The sequence below is a fragment of the Dromaius novaehollandiae genome, chromosome Z (genome assembly GCF_036370855.1).
Source record: "Dromaius novaehollandiae isolate bDroNov1 chromosome Z, bDroNov1.hap1, whole genome shotgun sequence".
Lineage (NCBI taxonomy): Eukaryota > Metazoa > Chordata > Aves > Casuariiformes > Dromaiidae > Dromaius > Dromaius novaehollandiae.
In genome coordinates, this window is record NC_088132.1 from 68,853,037 (window position 1) to 68,875,169 (window position 22,133).

At 40.1% G+C, this 22,133-nt stretch overlaps 1 protein-coding gene and 1 non-coding gene across 2 annotated transcripts; both read left to right on the top strand.

Moving 5' to 3' along the window:
* Positions 1-13,722: 13,722 nt before the first annotated feature.
* LOC135324677 (large ribosomal subunit protein eL37) lies at positions 13,723-16,484 on the top strand. Its single transcript, XM_064501420.1, has 4 exons — positions 13,723-13,819; positions 14,422-14,557; positions 14,949-15,033; positions 16,372-16,484. The coding sequence occupies exons 1-4, from the start codon at positions 13,817-13,819 to the stop codon at positions 16,439-16,441; spliced, it is 294 nt and encodes a 97-aa protein (XP_064357490.1). The 5' UTR covers positions 13,723-13,816; the 3' UTR covers positions 16,442-16,484.
* Positions 16,209-16,289, top strand: LOC135325178 (small nucleolar RNA SNORD72). The gene has a single exon (XR_010386355.1). It is a non-coding gene; the product is annotated as a small nucleolar RNA SNORD72 (small nucleolar RNA).
* Positions 16,485-22,133: the final 5,649 nt, after the last annotated feature.

Genomic DNA, 22,133 nt, shown 5'->3' on the forward strand with positions numbered 1-22,133 from the left:
GTCCGTTACCCTAGACCAGAGCTCAGTCCCCAGTTTCAATCAGAAGACTTGCTCTAGATTCAAGCTGGCATTGCCAAGCTTAAATTCTGATCACAAATCTTCAGTCTGCACTTCTGCAGTTGTGCATCAACTTTCACAGTGAAAATCAGCCTAAGGATCTGAATGCAAGTTTTAGCCTGTTTTTCATGTGATCCTGCCACATAGCACCTGGTTTCTCCTTTCCCCCATGCCATGCCTTCTTATTTTCTCTTTTGTCTTTTATTATTTTCCAGATCTGATCCATTCCAGTAACACCACCAAAATGCTATAGATGGGGAAATTCCCATTAATTTATCCTAGCAGAGCCCAGGTGAAGCCCTCATGGGAAAGCAGCTCTCCTATCTGAAAATTGGTCAAACACTACATCTAGTTGGTACAATTTCACACAGTCTTCAGAAAACCAAATACTTCATGTCACAGCATCACTCAGCAGTGACTCTAAAATGCTGCATCCTGTTGGCATAGCCTGCCTTCTTGAAGAAGATGCCTAGATCTTGGGTCACGTTCCTCCATCCACATCAGGGATGTCCATGTCCATTCCCCAGAGGTTAGCAACCTCAGAGCCAGTTTAGCTAAGGCAGAGCTTCTCTTTGGGATTTTTCAGGTTTAGTAACTATGAACCTCCTTGATAATGTGATTCATACTCTTTGATCACTTCTGTACATATTTAATCACTTTTGACTGATATCCTCATGGTGCTGTTCAGTTTGATGACTGATTTATGCAACATTGTTAGTGGTCTTTTACCTTTGTAAGAAAGGATTAAAACCAAGTTAAGCCCTTTAATAGGCCCAGAGTGTGTAAAGAATTCATATGGGAACTCTGAAGAATATTTTATCTTTCCAGACGTATGTCTTGATCTTGCAGCTAGCTGTTTTAATAGCTTAGATAGTAATTTAAATTTGTGTAAGTACATCATTAGCTATAATAACTCCCAAGGTAAGAATATGCTATAATTTACTCACAAACAGAACATGCAAATAAACACAAGAGAGGCCGAATACAACTAGCAAAGAATATGTGTATGTGTTGGGGGCCTGCCTTTAGTAAAGTCACTGTTAGTAACTATACCTTATTAAAATCAGTTAACACTGAGGAAATGCCTTCTTGCAAGAAGTATGACAGCAGGACAAAACTGTAGCTTTTGTACAAGCTCCATTCTTGTCCTTTTAGCATATGTTTTCAGATACCTTAGCCAGAAGACCTTATCTTCTTACATTTGGAAACAGGATTGTGCTTTTTTATTGTTCATGGCTCCGGCAGTGACAAAAGCAAAGAGACTGAACCTACACAGTGCAAAACAGAGAGAGGTTAGAGCTGGACTCGTTTCCCTCCTAGGACTGCAATTCCGTGGCTCCTGTGGTGCCTTACGCAGATGACTGAGCCCTGGTTTAGAGTGGCTACTGTTCAGTCTACTCTGCAACAACAAGACTGTGAATAGTTGCTTCTTCTTTCATTTCACAGGGTAGTTTCAGTAACTTTTTTCTACTTAGTGCTTAGGCTTTGGACCATTTAGATGAATTTCTTACTTTTGTATGTTTTTGAAACGTAAGTCTATCTATAGTTGCATGACCATCTATTTACATTGCAATAGCTTTGCAGTCAAGGAATACGTAGCACCTAGCACTGTCCCAGTCCATGACTATTTTCATGGGCACTTCTACAACAACATACATTATGACAAGGGCCCTGCTTGAGGCAGTTCTCCAATTACTTCCCCAGAGTGCACAGAAGTGAGGGAGAAAGTGTGACTTACAAAGAAGATAGGGCTGATCTTTCCTTACTCTTAGTGAAAAATGGCAATTCCTGCTCTAATCACCCTTTTGCAGTAGAAAAATGCTTTTTTGTAGCAACTTAAAGTTATTGGGAAGCATTTCTACTGTCTGTTCAGAAATTAATCTTCTTTAGACTCAGAAAGGAAGTTTTGGGGGAGAAAGAGATGAGTAGTTTGAGAAAGAACCAAAAGGTTAGCCATAAGGCAAGGCGTTTCTTGTCTTGCCCTAAATGATAATTCTAGCACAAGAATGATTAATGCAATGCTTCACTTGCTGGGCTAATGATATCCTGCCCTGTCTGGAGACAGCATGAAATGTTATTGTCTGTATTTTACTCCACACGAAGGTCAGCCAGAATAGTGTTATATCAACGCTATTCCCTATAGACTTCCAGCCTTTTATAAGATTGATGCTAAGGTTACTCAATAGTTTACCAGGCTTTAATAGTCTTGCGTCTTTATTGTCCAAGTTCATTATCTATTACAGCCCTAAAGACAGTCTGTGTGCCATGACTGCTGCAAATGCAAAGGATCCAGTGACCAGTGAGTGGAGAAAGAACAATCTTGTCATTATGGTTTTAAATTGTGAAATTGACTTGGACAGTTTTGGGGATTTGTTTCTGTTTGCTAATGCCATCAGACTTCTTTTAAGTGGCTTTAATTGCCTGTTTTGCTGTTAATGTAGTTGTCACGTTTCAAGGACTAATGGCAATGCTTTGGGATGCGTCTCTATGAAATATGTCAAATAGCGTTAACCCTGTGCTAACTGTAATACAAATGATTCTGTCTCAAGGGACCTCATGGAGGGATATTTCCTTAGATGCTGGAATACATATGCTGCAGAAACTACGCGGAACAAACAAGGGCTATGAGAATTCTAGTTTGAATGAACTAGGTTGGAGAAGAAGAGCTCACATTATTGTAATTCAAAATGCAGAGAGATTTAGTAGTGTAAAATTAATACATCAGATCTGTCTAGAGCATAGGCATTTCAGCCTCCACGTGCACAAAGGTTATCACTGGACAAACAAATCATTATTATTCTTCAGAGTTAGATTCTGATCTTGTGATCACTTCACATGGTGAACTGATTTAGCAGATGGAAACTGCCCCAAGTGCTGAGTTACTTCTGCTCTTTTCCACCTCTTCCTTGCTTTCACTTTCAATCCCCACTGTGCGTTCCCTCTGCACATCTGCTGCTGACTTTGACACACTTCAGTCCTCTCTGTGAGCCAGTTAAGTTTATTACAATGACAGAAATAAATCCAGCAAAAAAACTGGGTAGCCTTCTGGTGTTTTAATGAGCTAGATCATCTAAGGTGTGGTGGGCAACAGAGTGAGAGAGGGGGTGCTAATGTACATCCAGGGAGGAGAGAGAGGGGAGAAAAGAGGTGGGAAGTGTAAGAGAGAAGGGAGGATGGAGGGAGATCCTTCTGCCCACAGATCCAGCAAGCCACTACATCTGCTCAATGCCAGTGACCCAGCATCTCACACAAACTCTTCCAGTTGCTGCTGATCCTGGACTAGAGGTTATAGCTCACCCTCACTGCTCATTGCTTCACTACCATGGACATGCTGGTGGCATCCAAGTTCACCACCCTATCTAGAGACCAGTCACCCAGACAGAGCTGATTTGGATGTTCATTGAAGCTGAATAGTTATTTTTCATTTCTACTTTTACTACTACTACTTGCCTCCATGAGACAGCAGTCATCCCATTTGCATGCTGAAAACATTGCTAAGGTTTAAACGATCTGCTTTTGCAAATGACTGTGATCAAAGGATGGATAGCAAATATTGGTGAGATTTTCAGCAGCCTTTATAACTGAGGGTTGGGAGCAGGCTTAGGTCCACTCTGAGTCCATCTCAACTTGAAAATCCTGTGTAGAAACTCACAGGGGTCAAGGCTTCAGCACAAGCTCTTCTGAATACTCCCTTACTAGCTGCGTGTATAAGCAGAGGTACGGTGTCAATAACATATCAATATGCTCACACATACCCGTGCAGGGATACAGAAGTGTGAGCCTTAACACTTTAAATAAGTTAACACAGGAAAAGTCACATGAAGCAGACTAACATGGAATGAGTATTGCATTTATATTTAAAGCCAGTGACATAAAACCGTATGTAGTGCATAAAGGGGTGTATCAGAGACTAAATCATGTTGCGAATTGTGGAGTCTGTTCATAATCAATCCTCAAAGGAAGTAAATGTAAATTTTTCACACATAACCAATGTTTTAAGTTTTTGTTGATCTTTCTCTTGTATTCTTTTATGTTGTTTAACTATAAATTTAATTCATACAGTTTAATAAATTCATAAGAAGTTTTATATGAAATGACTGATATACCAGGACCTAGCATTGATGATCCAGGTCTTTTTAGTCTGAGGTCATCTCTGTTTGATTGTTCTTTGTACAACAGATAGATAGCACATCAAACATCAGCCATTAGCAACCTTGCCAATGCTTCTGAATTTCAGTTTTTTTCTGAGTCAGTGGTATAAGTGCATTAAATATTTTAGAACTATTATTGTAGATAGTTAGAAAGCTAAAATGCTTCATGCAGTAAATTTTGAACAAGAATACTTCCTCAAAATTCATCAGTTTCCCTCTGAAAGTTTCCAAGCATTTTGAATTTAAAACCTATAAAATATATTTCAGTAAGCAGAACAAAGATTACTTTCTTATAAAGGAGAATTAGGAAAGAAAATGAAAGCAGAACATGAAAGAAACAGATCTTATCAGTTTTTCAAACCACACCATTTTTAGGACTATCTGAAATTCATTAAAGTTTTGTCAGCTTGCTCAAGAAGTCAGTTATTAACCCTAATTGCAACTGTGAAGCTTCCTGGAATGAGTTTTCATACCTATCTTCTAGCTGCAAAGAAAGTTTAACAAATACGGCAAGCTTTTGCAAACTTTAAGTGAGGCAACAGAGGTGCAGAGCTTTGTGCTCACACAAAAATGACATACAGTTGACCTTTGTTCTCCCTGGTTTTGGGCTGCCTGCACACAGAACAGCCATCAGACTGCGATAAATGAAGAACACCTACCACTAGTAACAAAGGGCTGATACAGCAGCAGAGCTCCACAGACATTTCTCTGGGCTCGGTACATTTGTTACATCTTCTACAAGAAGTGTATAAGCCCTTAAAATGGGTGTGATATCCTTTTGCTAGTCGTTCTGATTTCTGTCTGTACCCACAGCTCAGTTCAAAGGAACAGCACTGAAGCATAGGGGCAATGTACTCCCATAATTTATTTTGTAGGTGGATACATTTCTCCTTCTGTGCTGCTATTAATGATGTACTTTGTTGTATCAGATATAAAATTCTCAGAGAACTTCTGCCTACCAAGCCATGTGACTGCCAGTATTTTGAGAGAATGTGCATTCCTAAAGGTGGCATTTGTTGTTAATTAGCCTGTAAACAATCCCACTCTGTGCTTATTTGGTTGAAAGACCACCATGAGACAGATTAAAATGATGATGTTTCTAATTTGGGCAAAGTACCTACAAAGCAGTTGACAACCAGGACAAAGTATGCAGCAAACAGCAATGTCAAGGGTTTTTCAAGCCAGCAAATGGCTTGGAGAATTTTGTGAATGATTTAAGAAAGAGATTAATATTGATCAGTCCAAGGAGAAAATGTAAAACGTAGAGCTTGTGATAACATTAGCATACGGAAACCATAGTGGACGTTGAAGGCCGCTATTTCTTCCTTCGTGTGGGCGAGAGAGGTAGACGCCTCCACCGACTGACCGGGGCTGTGCACTGTGCCTGCAGGAGCCGTGCAGGGGTCTCTTGCTGCACCGAAGACGCGTCAGCTGTGCGAAGGGTGCCTGGGGCAGCCGCGTAGCCTGCTCCGGTCAAGCCGCTTACAAACCTGGAAAATGGCTGAATGACTCAGCAGGAAAAGTCAATTACCAATATCGTTTCTTCAAGGGTTACCACGTTTTACCCTGATGCTGAAATATAGCAACACAGAATAAGTAGGCCCAGACTTGTCGCAGTTTTGTGACCCTTTTACAGTGCAACGTTCCCTCAGGCATTTTCCTCCTTCTCTCAAGCAGCCACTTTTTAGGCTGTGTTTCCACTTAACAGATGTTCAAACACAACTGAAAAATAAGTTATTTAAACTGTAAATTTCCACATAGACATTACAGAAATAGCTGTTTCCCATGAAGCAGTTCTAACAAGTGCTAACAAACTTGTTAAACCGTAAGTACAGGCATGCTCTGTCATCTGTGCAAGTGTTACTGCAGCCGAGTTAGCCCCATCCAGACCAGCCTTTCAGAGATAATAAGGTGCTGAGGTACAGATGCTCGTCAAAATAACGTGAGCTACTTAACTGGTCATTTTGGAAAGTCCCATCGGATACCTTTTCGCCTGTCTGCTGCCTGGCAGACAGAGGAGCAGCAGCAGCTCCCGTGCCCTGCCAGCCAGGCAGAGCAGAGACGTGGGGCCGTGGCCGCATCCCTTCCCCCCCGAACCCGGGCTGAAGGGGCTGCCGTGCTGCTGTGCTAGTCTGAGCCGGCCCTCGTGGCCACGGGATTGCAAGCTCCATGTTGTGAGCAAGTAAGAAAAAGTTCGGAAAGCTCCACTTCTTTTCTATGTCCTCTTTGTGCACACTAATAAGGCTGGGCAATGTTTTGTCCTCTATTTTTATTAGAGTGAAGTAGTATAAAATGGACAGCGTACGCAGATGTTAGGGGAATTTCCTGATGGAACCAGTATGCCTCAATTCCAGTAAATGGAAAGTTAAAAAATGCCTGATACAGGAAAAACATCTTCCAGAATAAACAGATAACATTTGTAACTTCAGACTTGAGCTGATCTGTGTTAGCAAAGCATTGTACTTAGGGCAAGTCCTGAGCTGGTGAAAATAGAACGCAACAGTGATTTTGATGAAGGAAGGCTGATTTACGTCACCCAGGGGAAGAGGCTTTATCTTCAATACATGTAGAACTTCAGCTGTCCTCTCCATTTCACTGAAAAGCCTTTTTCTCTTATAGTTTATGTCTCACATCTGACTACTAAAAAAACCCCCGCAATTCATACAGGGCAAAGAATGGTGTACAAGTGGCAGGTTTTCCTGCTTTAAAGTGAGCTTTATTTTACTTTTTAGAGAGGAGACAGGCTGACCAGTGAAAGCCATAATTTGTGGTAGTCCCAGAGCAAGACAAATGTAAATTCTTTGGGAACTATGAGATGAAATGTGAGATAAAGTAAATAAATAACAAATTATAAATTAGGGTTAATTTCTACCGTTTTTCAGATTAAACATGAGTGCCCCAGTCCTCTCTGATGTTTTCTTCTTTGACCTTACACCTTACTGTAAACATACGTATTTTTTTCCACAAATACCAGATCTAAAGTACAGCTTGACACCAAATATTTTTAGAGGCAAATATGCATTTCTGAAAGCAAATTGAATGCCTTATATTTACCTAATGCACAGTTTGTGCACACCTTTGTATTAAATCATGCGCTTGGGTACTCTATAATGGCAACATCCATTAAAAATTTGAAAATGTTCTGTACCGTATAAATGCTGTACCACTGCATTGAGCACTAGCAGAAGCCAAGTCTGGATTGGTCTTGTAAAATCGATTTACCTTCTTACCTTTGGAGCCAGAAGCCACTGCGAGGCACATATGTGCATTTCACCAGCTGCTCAGAAGTCTTCTGGGAAGAGAGGAACAAAATTTGACAAGTCATGTTCTAAGGAATGGCTGGTGAGAAGTAAAATCACTCACATGGTTTTATTAAAGGTAAAATCATTCATATATACATTTGAAGCAAAGATGAGTGAAGGGAATGTCACAGCAGAGATATACATCAGCAAGTGCCTAATTCTACGTAAGAAGTGAGAAATCTGAGAAAGTAAGAGAGCCAACAGTTTAGTCTTAAATTAAAGATGGCTTCCCTGTATGAGCTTCTGGCAAAGACTTTTAGTTCAGCCTTTCTTTCAGGAAAGATTTTTGTTTTCCAACCAATTCAAATTATATTTCTTTTCCAAAGAGTCAGTATGCCCACTGATTGTTCGTACCAGAACAGTTGGAAGTATAAGAAAATTGTCATTGTTAGGTATATTTAGATCCTCAAACTTGGGATTCCCAGTTAGCAAATTTTGGCCATAATATCTGGGCTTAGATATAGTCTGTGTCTAGCCATGGTGTTTGACAGCTTGAATCAGTTTTTGTTCAAAAAAAAGCTAGTACTGCTAACATGTATCATCCATGTGTATGTGCCTGCACAGAAACATGCACACATATGATTATGGTGACATTTGCTTTTCTTTTGTTCAATAATAAATCTTTTTGGTTTAATGTGCTTTAGAATAACCCTGAAAATGCAAGTCAGAGATATACATTACCCTAAGGAAAGAAGGATTTTTAAAACACGGGTCCTTCAGTGCAAGGGAAGTTTGTAAGGTAGAGGCCATAGCATTTATTTGGCCAACCAACATAAAGGAAAAAGCAGACACCATTTGCAGACAGAAATTGTGAAGACTTGACCTTTTTTTCCAAGCCTAAAAGTGATCAGATGTGTTTGTCTGTGAACACAACAGCCAGGGAGATTAGAGGTATAGTTATGTCCTTAGACGTAGACACCTCTTCTAAAATCATACTGTTGTAGAGAAATGACCAGAAGGAACGTCAGAAGATCATCTGGCCTATCTGCCTGCCCCGCTACAAGATCAGCTAAACCTAAACCAAACAAACGTTTGTCCAGTCTCTTTCTAAAAACTCCAGAACTATCTGAAGAAAAACTGTTAAGTCTAGTGCTTGCCAGTCTGTACTGGTACAAAAGATGATTATTCTAAATGATTATTCTAAATATCCTTTGGTGCAATTTAAAGGGAATATGGTTTGAAGCTGGGTCTTTCAACCTGGAATGAGATACAAACTACAACTCTGGACTGTAGTGGATCAAACACATTTTGGCTGGTGAAGATCTCAAACGAAAATTTTGTTCTAGGGGTGTGTGTGTGTGCGTGTGCTTGTGCTCGCAAGCATGCGTGCACGCATTCATGAATAATGTAACAGAGGTTTCAGACAACAGTGTCAACCAAAACAAGAACAGTATAAGTTGTTTTTTATCAAAATAATACTAACAAGACAAGAATATTTAATTGTTATACAATAGAAAACAAAAAATGGCCACTACTTTTTAAAGGAACTTGCAGCTTTCTCGCACACACCCATTCTGGTGCTCAGCCCAAAACATCACACAGCCATTTCTGTGAACTTGAGGAGAGCCAGGAAACCTCCTCTGAGATTTCCTGCAATGGTGAGACAATGCACCACATCTCTGTAATGTGTCTAAGCATTAGTTAAAAAAAAGAAGAAGAAAAAATCTAAAGAAGTTTTAAAATTCTGTACGAAGTTGTTACACCGTAACAAATTTGTGCCAGGTTTGTAGTTACCTCTGCTGTACAGCGGAGATAAACCTACACGGTTTTATGCTGCCTCTATTCCTCTATTAAGATAGAACAACAAAGAGATTTTAGTGACGTTTCTGGTGGTGAAAGACCTGTGACCCCCCACCCCCAGCTACCCCCAACGTAAAGGTCCCCCTTACTGCAGATGGAGCTTTTGCATGTGAAAAAATGCAGCTGAGTGAGTGGGAGTTCTTGCTCCTGCTGTGTTTATTCGTGATGGTACATTAAGTAGTCCCGCTTCAGCCACGATCTACAATTAGTTTTACTCTCTGAGCACTTGTCAGTGGTCTGAAAACAACTATCTGGTCTCTTTGTCCAATTGATCAGTAATAAAAAAAATATACTGCTCTCCTAATGTTACTTCTGTATGAGCACTGTTGTCACTGCAGAAGGGATGTTATATGATTACCAGTAGGAAGCTATTCATGCCATCATGGATGAGTGTTTTTGAATACTTCTTTCTGATTCAGTATTGAGAATAAACACTTGGAGAAGCTCTTACATATGAGTTCTAATAATTGATTTGTGTGATTCAACTCTGGCATTCATTTCAGTATGCTACATGTGAGGTCATTTTTTGTGCTGTTTTTCATGGAAAAGTAAGAGTCTGACTGCATGGAAATAGCATATAGTACTGATAAAGGAGCTCTTCCCTTCCACTGAGGAATGAGGAAGAAACAGCATCAAGTATATTTTATACACTTTGTATAAGCTTTGCTATATAAAACATTTTAGATCATATTTGGTCATTTACACCATGTTTGAACAAGTAATTCACTCTCAAATAGTGACAGCTGTTTAATTTTCTTCTACTCATTTTCATTTTAAACAAATAGAAAGTCTTTTGTATTATATTCATTAGTTTCTTAGCAGGATGCAACAACCTTTTCCATAAGCATTGCTGTTTGCTCATATTTTCTGTTATTGTCATAGAGATTTAAGAACTGCATACAAATGATATTATTTTCAATTCATTGACCTAATTTACTGCTACTGTTTAGAGAGTTTTTTCCTGAGCTGTTTAGGAGAAAATTTTTAGTTGAACTATACTGTCATCTTGTGGTGAACCAATGTTCTTGGTTCAAATTCACACATGAACGTTTTCTTCTCAAAACAAAGAATCTGGATACCATAAAAATGAATTTATGTTTTCAAAAGAGACAGGTCCTTGTGAGTGTTTTCTAACAGATATTAAAGGTGGTTTATTCCCCACAAATTCCAGAGAGGTGTCTACCTCTAAAAATCAAGATGATACCCAGAAACAAAGGCATTCAAATTGAACCTCATGAAAATGTTACCCTTGAATACTTCAGGTCTCCTGCAGATTTCCTGAGACCTTGTTACCTAGGTCAAACTGTTCAGTTCCCTAGAAGAGCTAAAAAGCATTCCTTTGATCAAAGAGAACACATTTAGAAATATTGACTTGAGCTTGCTTGCATCTCTGAAGAAAATTGGGTATCAAACACCTGCTAGCTTCTAACATTTATCAAGCTTGAGTCTCAGCTGTTTCTGTCCCTTGTAGTCATCTCCACATGTGCAAAGTGCACTCTACTTGTGCACAAGTAAGTGATGCAATGCCATATGGTGACATTGGGCAGAAGCTGTTGGATATCAGTCTTGTATTTAGCACACAAAAGTCACAAAAGTCCTTTCAGTAGTCTTCAAGTTACATAGACCCAGTACAACTATTCTACTTTGGAGCAAGTCCCACCACATCAGGGACTGTATGGCTGTAATGTACCCTAGTGATGGTGCTATGTTGTAGTATGATACCAAACCTATGCAAAACAAATGCCACTAAAGTTATTAGGTGCTGATATCCCCCTCACTTTGTACTGCCCATCCGGCCCTGTTTTCAGTCTCCCTGTCCACGAGCTAGAATTATCTGTAAGACTGCCTTGCTTCAGCTGACCTGAGGGACTGGAAGTGGGCAATTCTCCTCCTCTTCCCCAGCAAAGTGCCAGGGCAGAGAAATGAGGTCAGGAAGGTCTATGGGTCCTGGATGGAACCGGGGTTGAGGCAGAGAGGCTTGTACCCCAGTGGGGTAGAAGAAGAAAAGTAGGGGCATGTCCAGTGTTACTTTTTGCTTCAGCTTTTCACCCACGACCAGATCAGACAGCTTGCACAACATGATGTTAGGAGATACAGAGGTAGACATCCTCTTCCACAGTACTCATTAAACCTCCCTCATCACTAGAGCCGGCTGGATGGAAAGTGCTGTGCCGAACCTGTGGCAGAACAGTGACCCCCAGTGCAATCACAGTGTGCTCTTCCCTACATCAAAGAGACAATCCTGACATCCAGGCATGTCACCTTCTAAATTATTTGGGGTGCTTCCTTATTGCATAAAAGAAGAAAGGTGAAATAGCCAGTGCTGAATTTAGCCTTGTGCCATGTGGTAGTTGTTAGTACATGAGTCTGTGGGTTTTGAAGGGGCAGCGAACTCCACTCTCAGCCACCTCCTGTGTAGGGGCTAAGAGCTTCTGGGATGGTCCTGGGTCAGCCATAGCTCTGCCCATTCCCTATCCTATAAGTTTCCAGTGTTCCCGAATACTAAAGAATGTGAGAAGATACCAAAAATCTCTTTCTTAACAGGTTTGAAAACATCCAAATGAACAAGATTATTTTTATGCCACATAGGACAAGAATAATTCCTTTGGCAGTATATCCTTGCAAGCACACATACCAACATACTTCCTTTGGAGGCTGTTGCCATGGCATTTGTCCAATGTCTTCAGAGCATCTTCCAGATTTCTGAGATCTAACTAGAAAGAAAAGGGAAAGGAAGCACTAGTTAAAAGACAAACAGCAAGATTGCTTGGAGAAATAAGACCCAGTCCTGCTTGAGGAATGTATTCATACTGTTTGAGTTAACTGGGATTTTTTTTCTGCATGGCATCTCATCCACAGGCCATTGAGTTTTCTCTTTTGAATTTTTGTCAAGAAAGACAGATTTCTATAAAAATATTTCATTAAGTCAGTGAGGGAAAATTCATTTTACCTAACTTCAGCCATCTATGTACCGAGCCTAAGGGGGGCTAACCAGGATCCTGTTAGAATTAATGTAAGAAGATGGATTCCTCCCAAGGATGATTTATCTACTACCTACTTTAGACACCTAATTTAAGATGGGATGACTTACTCTCTGGAAGTGTCTCTTTTTCTCCTTTGACTATAGAAGGACCATGGAGGGATGGCTTATACTGGATTCCTAGATTTGCAAGAGAAGTAAAATGAGTGTGAGCAAACATCTCTGCCTTAGGTTTGATTCTGGTAGGGAGGTGCCAAGCAAAATGAAAGAGCTAAGTGAACAGCTTGGGCCACATTTCTGTGTGTCTGGAAACAATGCTTGCTGAAGTTAAAACGACTTTTTGCCTCATCCTTCAACCTTAGCGTAAGTCAAAAGCCTCCTAGCACATAAACCAGTGCACAAGAAATACAGTGAGAGGCCACACTCAGGATACAAATGAAGATAAATTCCTGCTGAGATAACTGTACAAGACTGATTTGTCCCAGAATAAATATGCAACGATTCAGATTAGGCTTAATTGTTTTAGGGATTTTGTCATGTGATAACACTTTTTTGGGATGAAGAATTCCATGTTACTCACTGCAGGAGGTTTCCTCACAGTTTGCTGGCTTGTGGCAGGCCCAGATAATAACTGTACTTTTAGCCAACTTGATTAAGCCAGAAGCACAGAGAGTAAGATCCAGTCTGCCAGATAAATACATAGTTTTATCAAAAACTGTTAAACAAGGTTACATAAATCTATAATCAAGGTTAAATAAAGTGGGTTTATCACCAATTTCTGACTTTGTTTTAGAAGAGGAAATGTTGAACTGGTGATAAGGTAAATATAATTTCTTCAAGTTCTTTTTGTGTACATCTATTTGTCCAAATTTAAATCAACTCTTATATGAGAAATTTAAATGATGCATCTGATTTTTTTTACATTAATGGTGTCCATTACAATGCTTTAGATTGTCGTTAGACTGTCATCCGATGTGCAGGGGGAGGGGAAGGCCATGGACAAGCAGAGAGTGCAGTATGGACTTTTTTTTTAATGGCAGTTCCATTTTGAAAGTACATGATATTACAGCCAAGAAATTCTATGAATTTTAATCATGAATACAGTTTTCCTCCAAATGTTTACATATGGCTAGAACTTTATTCTGTAGCCTAAAGTGGAGCTTTATTTGTGAACAGCTGCACAGGGAGTATTTCAAAGACCACATATTGAATATAGTTAAAAATTATGTGTGAGTAAAGCCACTTTAGAATGTTAAACATTTTCTTTACTAGCTACATGTATCTACATAAAAATATGCCCGGAGCAACCCGCCCGCGAGCGGGGGCCTCTCCACCCGCGGAGTCAGCCGGGCCGGGCGCCGGGGCCGCAGTGCGCAGGGACCAGGTCCCCCCTCCCAGGCCGGGCACCCCCGCGCCCAGCCCCAGCTCCCGGCCGGAGCGCTTTGGCCGCGCACCCGGAAGTGCGGGGCGGGATATAGCGGAAGCGGGGCGGGGCTAGGCCTCTTTGGTGCTAGCGGCAGGGGAAGATGGTGAGCGCTGAGCGCGGGCCGCGGCGCATCCGCCGCCATCCGCTGTGGCGCTGGGGCTGTCGGGGGCGCGGCGCGTCTCTGCGCGTTCTTGGGGCCGGGGCCGGGCGGCATTTGCGGGGCCGGGGCCAGAGGGCCTGGCGGCGGGCCCCGGCGGGGAGCCGCGCCGCGGGGCTTCCCGCCCGGGAGCAGAGCGCTTCGTTTCGTGGGCGAGGGGGGCGCCGCCGCCCCGGGGGTCCTCCGGGCTGGGAGTCGCGGGGTGGGAAGGCCGCCGGCCCCGGGGCTGAGGCAGCCCTGCGGGTGCCGGGCCCGAGGGGGTTCGGTCGCCTCGGGGAGCGTTGGCGGCGCGGCGGCCGCGCTGAGGAGAGGCTTGTCGGTGACGGGTCTGGGGCAGCCGAGGAGGGAGCGGCGCAGCCGCTCTGACCTCAGCGGGGGGAGGGGGGGAGAGGAGAGGGGCGAAGGGAGGTGTAAGGAACCTGTGTCTCTGGTGCGTTCATGGTTTGTGAATTTGTGCATGTTTTTCAGAAGTTTTTTTTTTTCTGATGTACGTGACTCGTACCTCCCAGTAGTACTTAAAACGTGCAATGTCCTGAAATGTATTTCAGACGAAGGGTACTTCGTCATTTGGTAAGAGGCGAAACAAGACACACACCTTGTGTCGTCGATGTGGGTCCAAGGCGTACCATCTCCAGAAATCTACCTGTGGGAAATGTGGTTACCCTGCTAAGCGTAAGAGAAAGTGTAAGTAAGAAACTTCTGACTGACCTGAGTTTAAAAACTTTTGCTGCTGCTTTGTCTTGTTTTCAGCAAAGTGACAATGAGTAACTCAGATTTTATACAAATGCAATGCAGACAACTGTATTCTCAGTTTAGTAATCTGTTTTTTCTAGCCAAGAAAGACTACTGTGTCATTTTGCAGTGTGTTTGAAGCTTTTCTGAAATCTTTGAAGTTAGCACTGACTTAATTATATTTCAGATCATAATTATGCAGTATTACTATATAGAAGTTAGTTTACTTTAGTAGAATTATTATTCTTTTGCTTCTGTCAGATTGCACAGTTGTGCTATTTAAATGTATTGTGCAATTGATCATGCAGGTGATGCAGATGAGTAACAATAACATATATTCTAGATAACTGGAGTGCAAAGGCTAAAAGACGCAACACCACTGGTACGGGTCGCATGAGGCACCTGAAAAAGGTCTACCGTCGATTCAGGTACAATGTTTTTAATATTAGTGTAATGTGAAATCTTGCATGGGTTTCACCTAATTATATCATTCAAACTCAATGCTGCTTTTTTATTTAATGTATTTAGTGTGGTGTGGTCTTAAACTTTCTTCTAAATATATCATAAAATAAATGATGTCTTGTATTCATATAACCGGCAGCATATTCTTTCTGGGATAAAAAGCTTACCTCATTAGTCATACATAGGATGTATAGCAAGCTTTAATGTTTCTAATAAGAGTAGATAGTACAGAACACTGAGGTTCTTGCTGTAAAATGGCCAGACTTCAAAAGGTATGATGTTGTAGAACTACCTTTATCTGTCAGTGATTGTGCTCGTGTGGATTTTTGTAAGACAGATCTTGAGATGCCTTCCAATTCCCCCTGCATGCAAAAATGTTTGGAATTGAAATATTTCCATAGTTGCTTTGTTATTTAGGATTTAGTTATTGCTGACTAGCTGTGGAATCAGACTCTGAGGTACAAGTTTCTAAAACTTGTTACAAAGCTTTGAGTTGTATTTAAGAGGTGCTGTGGGGGTATTGTAATGTTAAGAAACTCATTAAGAATTTCTTTTGTATGGTCTCCATGTTCTAAAATAGAGTTCTGTAACTATTAGCCCAATGTCTGAGAAAGCTGGATAAAAAAATCAAGTAATTTCAAAGTCTCTTCCTAAAAATGTAGGTTTTATTTAGTAAGTGGAAGTCTGAAGTCTTGGCACTAGGGTGTAGTTGAGGGATTCATTTCACCTCCTGTTTATGGTCAGTGACAGTCTTTGCTTAGCAGCAGCTAGAAAGTAACTTAAGCAAATACAACCTGCTTCTTTTCACCAAATGTTGCTGAAGTAGACGTGCCATATCCAAAAGTGAGCTTGAACTTGACTTTTCTTTTGTTGTGTTCCACTTTTTTTCCTTACTGTCTAGTTGGAGGCATATAAGATTTTTTTTAAAAAAAAGCTTACACTTTAGTACTAAAAAAAAAAAAAAGAAACCTTTTGTTGAGTTGCTTGGTAGGGATGTAAAATATGGAGTGCCTTCAATAGCTGTGCTGTACTTGATTCAGTTTTGCAGTGTTTACTCAGTTGCTGAAATCTTCCTGTTTGAAGAAATGGAGTTTACTCATTTACTCTAGCTGAAGAGAGAAATTTACTGCTCATTCCAGACAGCTTGTCAATGATGTTTTATATTAAAAATGTCTGAACATATGAATTTCATAGTGATTTCAGTGCATTACTGAGATAAGCTGAACAAAAACTGGTGAATTTTACCTAAAACATTACTTGTTAGAAAATATAACCTGGAGCAGTAACTGTATTTCTACTTGCAGGAATGGATTCCGTGAGGGAACCACACCAAAGCCCAAGAGAGCAGCTGTTGCAGCCTCCAGTTCATCGTAAAGACTCATCTGTTTGTTAAAATAAATGGTCTTACCCAGAAAAACTTCCAGCTTTTATGTATGTTTTACTTCAATGAAATATGGGATTCCTGGAGGGGGAAAAAAATAAATAAATAAAAATATATATATATACACACACACACACACACATGCACGCGGAGTTTCATGATGGATTGAGATGATTCATTAAACAATCCATTAATTCACTTTTATTTGACAGCATCTCCATCTTGAAAAGGACCATAATCTCTGCTGAACTTAAAGGCTTCTGTTTGTTCATTAACGAGTAGCTGATGGCTGTAGTCAACTGACATTTTTTTTTTCTCCCTAGTACTCCCTTGCTAGTTCTGTTCTTGAAATCTTACATAGCAAACAATGGAGCAGTTGGCACTGTAGACTTGCCTTACTTGCTTTTAAGTCTGTGACCATAAATTACTCAAGATACTCTAGCATGGAGAATCAGAATTTTAACTCAAAGATAGTAACTTGAATAATGGCTGTAAGTGTTGTTCTGGGAAGGAAAAGTTTAAGAGGGGATTCCTGGTCTTAGCCGTTGTTCAGTGTTCTGTGGCTGGCAGTTCAAGAAGCCTGTCCAAAATACTGCTGCTTCAGCAGGCCATTGCTTCTTGGGCAAAAGGAAACTTCGAAATCTGGAGGGGCTTCCTGCCAAACAGTAAGGGGTGGGAGATCTGCTGTAGTTGAGACATCGCTCCCAATAAATGAAAGTTTGGGTGTTTGAAGTGTAATCCTCTTCCACTGCAGAAAAACTAAGCAAAACTAAGTTAACCAGGTGGTCCAGGAAGGTAAGGATGCAGAGCTGACGCACAAATAGATCAGATTTAATCATGTAGATGTGAAGAAGTAATTGGTATGATGAGAAAGTGAGCGGGGGGGGGGGGCCTTCTTCAAATTGTGGATTGTTACTTGAAAAACTTGCACCTTATATGGGGATGTTACTGGGTCACTCAGCTGGTTTTTAAATTCTCAGCTTTTGAAAATATCCGTGAGATGCTGTTATGAAGAGTTTTGGGAATATGGAGGATGATCGCTGCAAGCATTTAGAGGGTTTTCAGATGGTAGAAAATCTAAAAATTTGATACAGGCTTTACGCTTCTGAGGCCATTTTAACTCATGGTGAAACCATCAGTGATCAGAAATAGTGTGCTGCTTTGTTGGTACTGAACAGTCAGCAGTTAAAGAATGTATCAGCTTGTGCAAATCATAGCTAAAATTTTCAGCAAGGTAAGACCACCTATAATGGTGGTCTACTGAAGCTTTTTACGATAGGTATGCATGTATGTTTGTGATTTTTTTGCATCCCTCAGACTGATAGGCATGGTGCAGTTTATCCCAAGGATGGTCTAGTCTAAATTATATCAGAAATCATTAAATTTCATGTTGGTCAGTGTATAGCAAAATTCATCGTCTTTTAGACAGTGATTGAAATTGTGACAAAAAATGATTGAAAGTAAAGTCTGTTCAAGGTAGAAAGTGCTATTAAAGTGCCTGTGGTGGCAGAAGATTGATAGCTTTGGTATGTCTAGCTCCAAAAGTGTAATGTGTCAGAATTTGAGAAGAAAAAAGGATCTCTGTCAGTTTGGCTTGAGAGCTGGGGTTTCTTTACAGTCTCAAACTGGTAAGCAGGAGTTCAGCTTACTGCCATTGAGCAGTATTCTCTGTGTCAGTTTTAACTTGAAAGGATGGCAAGACCTAACGCAGCTGTTGAATGCATGATGAGCCATACTGAAAATCCTTACTGACCTTTACCAGTCAACCAGCCAGGGAGTTACCTTCAATCCAGAGTTCTGTGTTTACAGTTGAGGTTTTCTTTGTATGGGCTATGGAAAGTAAGAAAGAAAAAAAATACAGCAGTACCAGTTCTCACATGCTTCAGTTGATAAAGCTAATACAATCCCTCAGAGATGACTTAGGCTTGTACCACTGTACTTCCTGCAAAGATGTGAAAATACCATTGCCTGGTTTCATTTGTGTGTGAACTGCAAACCCAACAGGATGAATAAATTATAACTCTTATTGTGAGACTGACTCCACAGGTGGAACAGCAGAATAAGATACTTCATACTTTCTGACCAACAGCTGTTTCTCCAATATAGTGTGCTGACAAAATGGTGCTCATATCAATTAACCTATGAGTTAAGTGGAGATTAACTCCTCCATTGCTATACTGTGATGAGTAGTATGGAGACCAGTCCGGCTGTTTTTGCTACAGTGACATGAACAAAAACCACTGGCTTTTAATGGGCCCCTGGAAAGTGGGGTGGGGCGGCCCTAACATGTGCAGGGATGCTCTAAGAGGAATGTTGGGGGAAGAAGGGTATGAGTCACCCTCCTCATGAATTTACATGAAAATGGAATGTACTTGGGTCATGACAATAATTTGATGGCCTTTTCTAAGAGTAAGCATCTTTCCTGCACAAATCTGTAACTCTTTCTTAAGCTTCTCTGCTCTATTAAAACTTGATTCAGAGCCCTAAATGAGAACCTTGAGCACTCAGGCCTTATACTACAACTGTAGTGGCTTTTCTTTTTTACTCAAAATACCAAATATTTGACTAAGTGATGCTAATTGTCTTACCTGGAATTTGAACAGGCCCCCCATGGAAAAACTGACATAAGTTGTGTCCATAAAAACATGTAAATAAAGCATGAAAAGTTCCAACTTAAACAATTATTTTGGTTTTCCATGAGGTAAATAGGTTAATGCATGTGTTAAGGCAGTGGTCCTCAATACTGGTTGTGAGCAAGTTGGTTTAAAAAACAAAATAATTTGTTCATGGAAACAGAATCTTACTTCTTGACTAGTGGGGAGATCAACATTTTTATTAGTCTTGGTATCTCCAGGGTGCTGGCAAACTGGGGATTACACTTACTAATAAGGTATCTTAAATGTAGGTGACAACAGCTCCTATATATGTGTGTGTGTGTATAGGGAAGATGAGGGATAGCAAAGGTCAGAATTCTCTTAATTGCAATAAAATAATGCTGGCATGAATATTTTGTAAAATCCTGCTTTTTCTTTATGGCAAGCTTATCTACTGAGCCTCTGCTGGTGTATATGCAAAATCATGATTAGCTGAACTTAGTACATGTCTCTGCCTATTGGGTTTTTACTGTCAAACTCTGTGACATGTAAAGGGATTGGTGAACTATAGTCATGGCACAGGGTACAGTATGTTCCCTACTCCACCAGCAAATACCACTGTAACTGAGTGTTTCAAATAATCCATGCTATAATTGTTGCTGTACTGTACTGAAAGAGCAAAATATCGTCACATAAGAATTTCAAAAGAGGAATTGAGGCTAAGATTTTTTTTTTTTTTGATGCTACCTCTTCTAGAACAGGATGGATATTTGAAATCAAGTCATCTGAAATTCCTGGTTTCTATCCTAAGTACAACACTCTCCGTCTTTCCTATGTAATGAGGCAAGACCTTAAGAAGCACCACAACAAGAAAGCATAATGTGTGAAAGCTGATACATTTTTCAATAAAACAGTGAACCAAAATTTGTGAAGATCCTCGTGCATCTTCAAGAGGAGAATCTTGATGAAAGAAAAGAGGCAACAGGAAATACAAACCTGTTAAAAAAGTCCGTACAACAAAGCATGTTTCTACAAGCAGAAAAAGGTGGGAAAGCTAGTGAACATGCATGGGCCAGTACGTAATTTATTTTTCAATTTGTCAAAGCAACAAAATAAAATCGGGGTGTAAGTACTTCACTGTAAATCTGAAGTGTATGTTTTTGAAAATTCACCTACAATATTACTGATGAGCCTTAGCATAAAGCCACATACTGAATCCTATATAGCATTTAGGTCTCTGAAGATAAACACTGAAATGTTCAAGGTATTAGATGCAGCCTCTAACTTGAGGTCAGTATCCTTTGCTAAGTACTCTAATAGAGATACTTCAACCTTGTGTTTCTTTCTCCTCTATCAGAATTCATTCATTCTGCAAAGTCATGGCAGAAAGCAACAGCAATCGCTGACCAGTTGGTAGGGTTTTATCCACACTGCATATTAAGTCACCTTGTTTCATAATTGCAAGCTTTTTACAGAAAGATGAAGGGTGGAAAAAAAATGCAAACCTCAAACACTGACTTCTACCCACTTGCCAGAATATACTTTCTCAACAGATCAATAGCCAGACTGCAGCCTTGTTATGTTTTTATGTACTAGGGCCTATAAAGGATATAATTTTTTTTAGAGTTCTAAATCTAATTAGTCACCAAATTTTCTCATCCATGGAAATATACATATGGGAATTATTTTCAAATATTTTATCAAATAGGTGAGTTCTTATTACACATATCATGCAAATAATTGTAGACTTTATTTCAGGCTTTACGCTGGCTCTTGTAGATGGTTTCAGCTATCACTTGGTCTAAACAACTCCTATAGAACAGTGTTAAGTCTTTGAATCAAACTTCTTTTCTAGTTACACACGTTTTTGTATTTCTCTGGCTTCTATCGACTGTTCTTGCTTCTTCATGGGCACCACTTGGAGGTTTCTCAAATGAGAATCTAGCAACCAGCCTTCTACAGTAAGCTACACTTTCAATAAAACAATGTCTGACCCTGCTGCTTACTGTTTCTCTGCTGTGGGCTAGCGGGGGCAGAGTGTTGGTGCATAAAATATGACACAAAGTTAAGAGTTGGTAAGTTTGCATACATCAATGTCAAATACCTTTTAATGTTTGCAGTTTGAAAGCTAAGGCCTCGCTTTACTTTAGAACTGAAATTCAAGTAATTTAAAAGTCATGCTTATGGAAGCTAATAGTTCTGAACTTACTCTGTTTTTCCTTAAAGACAAGGGATGCCATTTACATTTAAGCAAAACTGTAGGAAATCATATGGATACAGATGGTTGCAAAGCCTGGTGCTCACTCATTTACCCCTTCATGTTCTTTCTCTACATATGATGGTGATCTGCTGGGAAATGCTGGGTTCTGCAGCACAATACAGGAAGTTGGACTACAGACTTCAAAACTGTATAAAGAGAAATTGCCAGATTTCTGTACTCTCTATTCTTTTTCTCTAGTTACAAGAACAAAAATCATACAACTACAGGACTCAAGCCTACTGGCACTGAATATGCATCATGATACAAACTAGAATTTCTGTGGGAAGCCTTGTCTTTGGATATTGTACAGAGAGGGCGTAACAAACAGCTGAATTCAGAAGTCAGGATGTGACCAGCCTGATGCTTCTTAGACATTAACGCAGCCTCACTGAGGAACACTAGTGCTGTCTTTTCCTGCATTACGTTACTTATATTTGTTTATTATCTGCTTATATTAATGCTTTATATCGGTCAGTTAGTGCTGGCTGAAAGCTTCTCACATTTTCTGCTCAACAATGATCGTCATAAAACTGTTTTAAATTAAAATTCTAAATGACTCAAATCGAAACTATGTTTTATTTTCCTTGACTATTTGACTGTTTAAAACATAGCTTTTTCATGTCATTTTATTTCATGTCATACAATCTGTCATATTAACTGTGTAAATACTATAAAGTGACTGCACTGCTTGCCAGCCAATGTTTTGGCATTGCTTGACTAAATTACTTGGTTTTATCAAATGAAAAAAGTCTTCTTTGTATTTCCTATGAAATCTTTCAGAATTTTTCTTCCACAGTAATGAATGGATGGGTTTTAATTTTTCGCCCCGCT